Raw genomic sequence first — 10,484 nt, 5'->3', positions numbered from 1 at the left:
TCTCATCCTTCTCTTGGCAATGCCCCATAGATTCTCTATGGGGTCAGGTCAGGCGAGTTTGCTGGCCAGTCAAGCACAGTACACTGTATACTTTCCAGAGGTCCGATATTGTTCTATTCTACAATGCTTGTCTTCTTGGTTCCATGTAATATTCTAATTTTCTGGGATTGTGGATTTGGGGTTTCCATGAGCTGTATGCCATGATCATCACAATTATAACAAATTAAGGCTTGTCTTATCTCGCTTTGCATGTAATGCGTCTGTCTCATATATCAGTTTCACCTTTTAATTTGCATTACTGAAATTAATGGACTTTTGCACGATATTCTAATTTTCCGAGTTTCACCTGTATATACTTGATTGAAACAAGCCTTGGGGCAGAAAACAGGTTCCCTTGCTAAAGTCTTCCTGAGTTCTCCTCCTGGCTCAAACTCAACCCTGACAAGGGGGTGGCGGCGGCGGCTTTAATCTCTACCACAACCCCCTTCCCCCTTGCATCTGAGTGTCTTTCCCCTTCCTTCCCCTCTCTTGGTCGAAGGGCCCGGCTGAGGCCTCCCAAGGAGGCCGCCGCCTCCGGCAGCCCGGGGTGTGTGTTGTGTGTGTGTAGAAGGCGGCTGCGGAGCTGGAACAGGAACGCTGCTCCGGGCGGGCACGTGCCCCGGGAACCTCAGCTCTAAGCTCTGCCTCGCCTTGCCGCCGCCCGTTCTCCGCTTTCCTGCTGCAGAAGAGGAGAGTGCGAATGCGGAACGGCGAGGAAGGCAAGAGGAAAGCGCGAGGAGGAGGCTTCCCCCCCCGCCCCGCTCACCCCGCCTCCCTCCCGCTGGAGGGGAAGAAGAGCCAGCTCCGTTCCGCACCGGGGAGGTGGGGGAGCAGAAGCGGCAGCAGCAGCAGCATCCGAACAGTGGAGCAGCCACTACAGCACCTTTCGCTCCGCAGCGCCTTCTTCCTCCTCTCCTGGGTGTTCCCCTCGTCGCCGTCCGCCGCAATGGAGCCGGGAGCAGCCGTAGGGAGCGCGGCTCTTTTCCTGGCCGCCGGCGAACAGCAGGGCTACTCGGAGCTCTTCTCGCTCTGCTGCGGCAGCGGCCAAGCGGCGCCCGAGGCGGGCACAGGGCCGGCACCGGCCCCCACCGCTGGGGGCAGCAAAGTGGCGGAGTTGTTCAGGGCGTCGCAACTCCCTGCGGAGACGCTTCATCAGGCAAGTGAGCGGCACCCCCGCGGGGCTGGGTAGTCGCAGCCGGGTGTTAAGCCCCGGAGCTCCTTAAGTCTTAAGAACGTGAAGGCAATCGAATCGGGACAAGAGTGTTTCTGGGCGCGGACAGAAAGTCTTTCCTGTATCTAGTAACTGCAATTTGGGGTTAGGTCAGAGAGGCTGTTGACCTCTAGCAAGCCTGAACTCTGGCATTGTAGCCCTGAAACGGGGGAGGAAGGAGGAGGAGGGTTTGGCTAGATAGCTTTCTGTCACTTAGGAGGGTGATTCTCTTGCCCCGTAGCTCCCTACTCTCAACACACTCTTTCTCCTCTGTCCTTATTTGAGGGTATATGTTAATGTTTGTTATTGCATCAAGGACCAAAGTTTGTTTTGTTCAAAACATGTGTGTGTGTTTCATCTCTGCAAAACTTGCATGGAGAGGTGCACCTAAGTAATCTTGAAGCCTACACCTAAAGGCCTTTGGAGGCCCCCTGCCCCCAGTTAAACATCATTTTTTAACATGTAGGTTTTTGAGGGCACAAACCACACCACCCAGGACAAACTAAAGAGGATTTGGAGGCCTCCCGGGGTGGTGGAGGCCCTGGACTTCGGCCCCAAGTTCAGGGGTAAGAGCACCTTTGCTTGCATCATTCCTACCGCCTCATGGGTAAATGGGAATGCAGAGGCTGCTGTGTCAAGCTGTGATCTCTGCCAGATTACAGGGTAGAGAAAGGCCTCTTCAGTAGAGAAGTGTATGTGCTTGTGATGCCAAAAGCTTGCAAAGTGTATGCACTGAACTTTCGTGGATTTTTTTTTTTTTTTTTACATGTTGAAGGTAAAACAAATAGCACTTTGCTTCTGGCTTCCTTTGCTGCATATTGTTACAGATCCTCATTCTTGATTTGATCTTTGATAGAGGAAATCCCACTGAAATCCACAAGTCTGTATGAGTGTAGTCCCTAGTAATGTTCTGCAACCTCTGCTTCTTAATTATTTGAATTCTGTTACACTGATGTTATATATTGTTCCAGGTATCAGTATGCAGTCCTTTTTTTATTAAGCAGTGTATTTCCAGTGTATAGTGCCTGTTCATTTTTCTCAGTAGGAACTGGACTTGTAGATTGCAATGGAAGAGAGCCTTAGCTTTATGCTGTTTCATCATCCCACTTCCTTTATTTCCTCTGAAGTCCACACCAGGAAGCAAAAACAAATGAAAACTATAGTAATTGTTGCAGCTGCACAAACACGCTGAACACTGTTTATTCCTGTTTGCTATAGACCTCCTCTGCTACCAGCTGCAGAAATACTGTAGCTGTCTTTCTGTAATAAACATTATTTCATGATCTGCCTCTTTTTGGCAAGCATATAATTCTAGCTCAAAATTTGGTCACAAGCCTAACACTACTACTTTAAATACTAATTTAGAAATATTGCACTAGCAATCATACACTAATAGATGGCTTTTCATCTTCAGGATGTGAATGTCTTCACCAGTGCTGGAAGACATTCAGTTATTAAATTGACATTCAACATGTTGATTTAAGCTTGTGGTGTCAAGTGCTGTTACTTTCGGATTAATTCAGGACTGAGACCCTTTGAGATACTGATGAAATATTATTCATACACACGATTCTGCTTACAAACTGGAACAGAAGAGCTGAGTTTTACATTCACTTTGAGAGTTTGTCTTTTTCTAAGAAGCGTTGAATATAATAATAATAATAATTCAATCTCTGTACCGCCCTTCCAAAAATGGCTCAGGGCAGTTTACACAGGGCCAAACTGCATTCCTGCTGTTTGCTACATTCTCTTAGCCTCTTCAGCCCAGCCCCAAAAGAATCAGAGCTGTCAGAGGAGAAAGATTGTGCCTATACAGCATTTGATTACGCCAATTCCATATCACCTTGAGGAAGAAAATACGTGAAAGAATGAATGCAACAGGAATCTTGCCATCAATTATGCAGGTGATTTCAACTGATTTCTGTTGCATTTGTGCATGATCAGATAGGTTCAGGATTGCGGACAGAAAGTTCTGTGGGTACAAAAGCCTGTTACTGGATTCTGGCGTTCTCATTCCTCCATCCTCCCAAGCAACTGCCTTTGCACCTGCTGTGCCTCACTTGTTAGCATGTTTTTGCATCCTGATAGTGAATCAGGCCAAAGAAATGGTGGGTGGGTGGGTGTTTGATATATTTTCATATTTATGTGTGATATTTTTTCATCAAATCCATGCATCTGCCAAAACTCCCATGGCTACAAGTTGTAAAATACATGCCACTCTAGTATGTACAGCTGTTTTGTAAAATTGATTGCATGTCTAAAGCTACTTGTGCATTTTTCTTGGGATTCCGATTATGTTTTGGTGTGTGTGTGTTTTGTTTTCTTACGGAACTTAATTAATCCTTTAGCACTTAGCTTCTAATAACAGACTATGATGTAGAAAGAAAAATAGAATTTGTCTTTTGAAGGTTTTTTTTAAACAACCTCATTCATAAATCATATAATTCATAAGACCACATATAAAACATATGAAAATTAATTTATAGAAACATACAAAATAAACCCACTCATAATTTGTAGTTCATTTGTAAATTTTTTAGAAATGCCCTTCAAAACACTTGTTACACATCAGTCAAAACTATTTTGAAATCTGTTTTGAGAAGCAGGTACAACTAAACTAGCCAAGCCTTAACTGCACTAGTAAATGTCTGTTGTTTCCCTAGAAACTCTCTATTGTTAATTGCTACTGCACTAGTATGAGTACCCATTTACTCTTCTGTGTGGTTTTGTTTTGATTTCTGCGATGTTTTAAGAGTAGAACCTGTGGCCCAGTCCATTAAAGCACTATTCATCAGCATCTTTGAAATCAATGTGTCCAGAGAGCAGCAAATAGTAGAATTTGGAAATGAATTTTGCTTGTTGTTAAACCATATCTTTGTGCATATCAATAGCTGTGTTTGTATTGTTTGTCAGGTGCTATTTCTGCAGAAATACGCATTGCTTGCCCTAAACTGTCAACAGGCAATGACTATGACAGACAAAACCAATTACAAGAAGGAATAATATGGTGTGGAAGAAACAGAGCAATCCCTGCTAGCTGTCCTTATGTTGTATTGATCCTTGTTAGTAGTGCAAATAGGACTAGACTAACAAGAAGCAGGTTGGATTTGAGATATGAAGACTGCAACAATTGAATGAGATTATGGCAGATCCAACCTGTAGATTTGCACTAGCATAAACATGCCCTACGGCTTGTGACAGTTCAGACAGCCAGAACCTCAAAGCACTGGTATTGGGAACTGAACTGGAAAAATTAGTCTCTGTGGGCTGGAAGCAATAGATCAAGCAATAAATCAAGTTTATGGGTGCATTTTCACAATATGTATTTAATGATAAAGAATTTCTTCTTCTTGATATTTCTATAGTTCTCTATGGAGGATCATCACAGCCTTGTAACGTGCTCTTGGTTTTCTCTGCTATTAAATATTACATTTATACTGCAGGTGAAAGTAATCCAGTAGACTTTTGTATAAATTTATTGGCAACTATACCTCTTTCATGCTTTCTGCTCTATGGATAATAAAATCTCTTCAGTTTTTTTCAATAGAAAAGAGTTCTCATTCGCTCCCAAAATGTGCTGGCAATGTAAAGTCACAGTATTGTGTGATAAGTCATTGCCATTGGTAGAAGTGAATGCAAGTTTGAGCAAGAGGCTGCCAGCTGGTGTTAATAGATAGCTTGTTTGTTTTGAAATACATCTGCCAGTTGACTTTTTTTGACTGTTAATATTTTCTCATTAGCACCTAGCAACTGAATAAACTTTTTTCACTAGTTTGAAGCTGGCATGCAAGAAGCCTTAGTCTAATTAAAGTAAATTAAGTGTGCCGTCAAGTCGATTTCAACTCCTGGCAACCACAGAGCCCTGTAGTTGTCTTTGGTAGAATACAGGAGGGGTTTACCATTGCCTCCTCCCGTACAGTATGAGATGATGCCTTTCAGCATCTTCCTATATCACTGCTGCTTGAAATAGTACCAGCGGGGATTCAAACCGGCAACCTTCTGCTTGTTAGTCAAGCATTTCCCTGCTGCGCCATTTTTTAGTGTGTCTTAATTCTGAGTTATATCTAGTCTTTAAGAAACTGTAATAAGGATTCCAGTTTCATGTCATACGTTTTCTACCTGATGCTGAAAAACATATTCCCCGTTTGCTTGTTCTTTACTGTCATGACCCTGCACTAAGATTGAATGCAACTTCATCCTATAATGGTTGCAACAATCTGGTGTCTTATAATAGCTTGACAGCATTGACAGGCTATGGTACCCTTGAAATGGCACTTGAGCATGGGAAAAATAGGTAACTTCCTTGTCTATGTAATAATGACTTGTATAGCAGGTCTTAACTTGTAATGTCTTTATTTTGCACTGTGTGCTGCTGTGAAGGCATTTTTAAGTGGCCTAAAATATAAATAAATAACGACAACACTTTTCAAGTGCTTTGATGCTCAGTCAGGAAAGGGTCCTTAGACTCCTGACTTTGCAATCCAATTTAAATTTAAAAACTGATTTTTTATTGTTTTTTCAAAAAAAATCTACTTTTATCAACTCTGATAAAAATGTGCTTCCGATAGTATGCATCTTTTCACTAGTGACACATAATTCAGAAAGGATGAAATGAGATCATAAATCCACTTCTTGCATAACCATTGATATCTTAAAATCCCATTCAAGCACATTTAACATGGTATTTCTGTCTTGCACACATGCACACCAACAGGAAAGAAGTTCTAAAGTGCTTTAAATGGCAGAGCACCTGTGTATTTTTTCTTATTCTTACAAATCATTAACTCAAGCCATAGAACTAAACATCAGTGTTCACAAGTATTTGTACAGCACTTGTACTGCTTTGGAATGTGATTCATTATGTTGATATTTTGTAAGTATAATTGGAAATCCATAATTACTGTAGACCATTTTCCATGAAAAGAAATTAAAAATCTGCATGCTTAGAGCAAAAGCCCATCAGTACCTAATGTAGGTTATTAGTTTAGTCTCACAGATACTTTCTTTCATTATCTAGCAAGGTGTGTGCCTCAGAACTTCATCTGAAGCACTGCTTCACCACATGACATAATAGTGTTTGGATGGGCTGCTAGTCTAATTTGATCTGACAGCTAATCCCTCCAGGAAGGCTGAACTATGAATTTTTCTAAAGCTCTGTATAGCTGTGGAACAAGTCTATCACCTGCATCAACATGATACCATCAGGCTTATGTTCTCTGAAGCTTATTGAAATGCTGACACCAAATACATTAATTGCTGCTCAACAGGTGGCCACTGAGGCTTCTGCAGCACTTAAAAAATATTATGGCCGTATGTGTGTGACTTGACTTTAAAAAGACTCCATGCAAGCAATATACCTACTATCCAGAATGCATCACTTTAGGAAAACTCACAATCGTTACTGAAGGATTTTATTTACACAGTGTTCTGAAATATTTGCTTGATCTGTTCTGGCAGCGAGTAGGTGTGTATTGTGTAACTTACTGAAACAGCTATTACTACAAAAGAATCCTGATGGAAGGTGGAACCAAAAATGAAAGTAACGTCATGTCTTTAATTCTAGGTCACTAGTTACTACTAGATTATAAAACCTGGTGATTTCCCCCCCTCTACCTCACCTTCATTACTAACTGTATACAGTTATGTCAAAGAACAATGCTTCTGTACAGTTACTTTTTGTTCTTACTAATGATGCAGCACTTTCCCAGTATTTGAAGTAAAATTCCTGGTATTGATCTTGTGATGTACAGATGGAAGGGCTCATTATGTCGGGTAATGTTGCTGAACAAACCAAGTGATCATAGCTCAGTGGCAGAGTGTATTACTTTGCAAAGTATGCACTTTATACTTTAGATAACATAATGAGCCCTTCCATCCATACATCACAAGTTCAATACCAGGATTTTTTCTGGTGAAATGAAGGTGAGGAAGAAGAAAAAAATGACCAAACAGTAATATAATCTAGTAGTACTGTACAGTCATCTAGTCCAGCATCCCGTTTCACACAGTGGCCCACCAGATGTATGCAGAAAGTCCCACGTTCAGTCTTGCATCTTTAGTTAACAGGTCTCGGGTAGTAGGATTAGAAAAAGACAATTATGTGAAGCAAAGGGTAGCCACTTTGACACAGAGTAGACACTGTTGGGCTAGATCAACTTATGGTCTGACATTGTATAAGGCAACTTCATCTAGTGATGCTCCATGTCGGAGAAGAACATTCTTGTCTCTTAGACACCTAGGAACTCTGATATATTGTCTTGTTTTTCTTCTCTGTGCCGAATGGGTTAATTTACTTTATGGTGGCTCATCACTATGGTTACTGCACATTACAGTCGCCCTTAGCACATCTATATGATATCAACAGATTTTGAAAATTATCTCAAAGTTGGACACTTCAATGCCTCCCCCACCCTTGAAGTGTCCGACTTTGAGATAATTTTCAAAAATTATCTATTGTTTTTATTTTTGGTCTCAACACCTATTTTAACATTAAAGCAATTATATATAAGATAGGGAGAAGTGAAGATCGACTAGGATATGAGGTTCGTTCAAACAATACAGCCTAGCAGCAGATGTGAAGAGGAAGGGCCACAGCACCAGAACATCCTCCTGGCACATCCCTTAATTGCATGTGGGGGCTCTTCATCTGAAGGGCCCCTAAACATGCTCTCCAAGTACTTGTTTAAACACGTCGTTGGCAGTCAAATGACATGTTTCTGATCTAGCTAGAACTTCTAGAATCTGGGCACGCTCCTCAAACTGTTTTCGCTCTTGCCCAAAAGCCCAAGTCTACCGACACTTCACTGCAAATCCACAGCAGCACGGGTGGATTGACACTGCTCCCTGTTACACTGCATTGGATGTCAACCACTGTTTTTAAAACTTACTCCCCTCTCCTCTTTTTTTTGTTTCTTTTAATCTTCTTCTGGGTCTGTCTTTATTGCAGGCCCTTTAAGGAGTATAGTCCCAAATACATCTGGTGGGCTACTGTGTGAGATGGGATGCTGGACTAGATGGGCCTTGGGCCTGATCCAGCAGTGTTCTTACGTACTGGTATGTCAAGACATAAAACAGACTTTATTGATTTCTCCACACAAGTGCCAATGGTTCCTTTTTTAGCTGCTGCAGTCATATCAACCGCAGTAGCAATGTTTTTCGCACACAGCACCCCATAGAAGTGTCAGAAGATAACGTGTGTTCCGTGCCAGTGCTTCATTCTTCTGCCAAAATTTGGCCCTATCTGAAGTGAACTTTCATTCATTCATTCATTCATTCATTCATTCATTCATTCATTCATTTTATTGCATTTCTAGAGCACCCCATCCAAAGGCTCTGGGTGGTGCACAGGTTTGAAAAACATAAAAATGAACACCATTTAAAATACACTGCTTATACATGTCTGTACCCAACACTGAATCCAGCAGAATGGGCAGCAGAAACAGCTGCACTTCCTAATAGATAACAAGCCAGCATTCATTTCAAGGAACCAGACTATTAGTAGTACTGCTTTGCAAAGGTGTGGGTTGTTGTTGTTGCCCAGCAGTAATGCTATTGAACTATTCCATTGATTGGGTGGAAGATACTACTGGTGATGGATAGGTGTAGGACTAGAGTATCATATAACATCTGGGCTGTAATTCAAAGATGAACATTTTATATGCAATGATGCCCTAGTGATAGCTCAGTCCATCACCACAGCTGTGCAAAAGCTGTCACTAGCAGTGTCTGTGGTATCTTTAAGACCTTGGTTGCTGGATTTTTTTTCTTTCTTTTTTTAAATTAAATTTTTATTAATTTTAACAATAATCTTAACATTAACATTCACAACAAATAAACAAATATGGACTTCCCGCTCATACCTCCTTGTGAATCGTCAGCTGTAGAATTAACCCTTGCTATAATAATAATTCAAAACATAAATTTAAACCTTACAAACAGGATATTAATCTACCCAACCTGCAATTACTAAATTTCAAACCCTGTTGTAAAATCAATACTAGGAAAATAATTCTTTAGATACAACAAGAATGGTTTCCAATCTTCTTTAAAGCATTCCAAATTTTGGTCTCTTATCAATACTGTAAGTTTTGCCATCTCTGCATATTCCAAAATTTTTATCAGCCAATCTTCTTTTGAAGGCAGTTCATTACTCTTCCATTTCTGTGCATATATTATTCTGGCCGCTGTGGAAGCGTACATAAAAAATGTTAAATTAGTTGTAGAAAATACTCCTTGTGTTATTCCCAGCAGGAAGGATTCTGGCTTCTTAGGAAATGTCATTTTAAATATTTTCCTTAACTCATTATATATCATGTCCCAGTAGGCCTTAGCCTTCCTACAGGTCCACCACATATGAAAAAAGGTTCCTTCAGAGTGTCCACATTTCCAACATTTGTTTGAAACATTTTTGTACATTAGTGCCAGTTTTTTTGGTGTCAAATACCATCTATACATCATTTTATAGTAATTTTCTTTTAAAACATAACATGCAGTGAACTTCAAATCAGTTTTCCATAATTTTTCCCAGGCTGCCATTTCTATATTGCACCCCACATCTTGAGCCCACTTTACCATAGTCGTTTTAACCACTTTGTCTCTTTTCTCCTTCAAAAGCAAGAGCTTATACATTTTAGAAACTAATTTTTCATCATTTTCACACAACTCCTTCTCAAATCTTGACATCTGATCCTCAAATCCAACTTTAAGATCCTTTTTATATACTTCATTTAACTGATGGTACTGAAACCAATCTCTAACCAGATTTTGTACTTCAGTTAAACCTTTTAGCTTACAGTCATTTTCCTGAAAATATAACAGATCCCTATAGGTACCCCATTGCAATTGCATATTTACTTTTTTACATGTTAAAGCTTCGATCGGAGATACCCATAACGGAGTTTTAGGTTCTAGCCATTTTTTATATTTTAGCCACACCCTCATTAGACTCCTTCTTACATAGTGATTCAGAAAATCTTTATGTATTTTACTTCTTTCATACCACAAATATGAATGCCATCCAAACCTTCTATCAAATCCTTCCAAATCAAGTATTCTAGAATTTCTTAATGTTATCCATTCTTTTAACCACGTCAAACAAACAGCATCAAAATACAACCTTAGGTCTGGTAGGGTAAGACCACCTCTTTCCTTTGCATCTGTTAAATTCTTAAAATTAATTCTTGGTCTTTTCCCTTGCCAAACAAAGGTTGCTGAATTTTCATTCGAATACACAGCA

The 10,484-nt window shown here is 40.4% G+C and overlaps 1 protein-coding gene across 3 annotated transcripts in view; it reads left to right on the top strand.

Annotated features, from left to right (window-relative positions):
- Nucleotides 1-567: 567 nt before the first annotated feature.
- The window catches only part of REPS2 (RALBP1 associated Eps domain containing 2), a 134,882-nt gene continuing 124,965 nt past the window's right edge, over nt 568-10,484 (top strand). The window contains exon 1 of one of the 3 annotated variants that reach the window (XM_053308777.1): nt 568-1,195. In XM_053308777.1, the coding sequence (XP_053164752.1) occupies nt 740-1,195 (456 nt within the window). In that variant the 5' untranslated portion in view covers nt 568-739. The remainder of the gene's footprint in view (nt 1,196-10,484) is intronic. The other 2 variants (XM_053308774.1, XM_053308775.1) reach the window with 2 other exon arrangements.

The sequence above is a fragment of the Hemicordylus capensis genome, chromosome 3 (assembly GCF_027244095.1).
Source record: "Hemicordylus capensis ecotype Gifberg chromosome 3, rHemCap1.1.pri, whole genome shotgun sequence".
NCBI classification, from domain to species: Eukaryota; Metazoa; Chordata; class Lepidosauria; order Squamata; family Cordylidae; genus Hemicordylus; species Hemicordylus capensis.
This window is presented reverse-complemented; position numbering and strand designations above follow the sequence as displayed.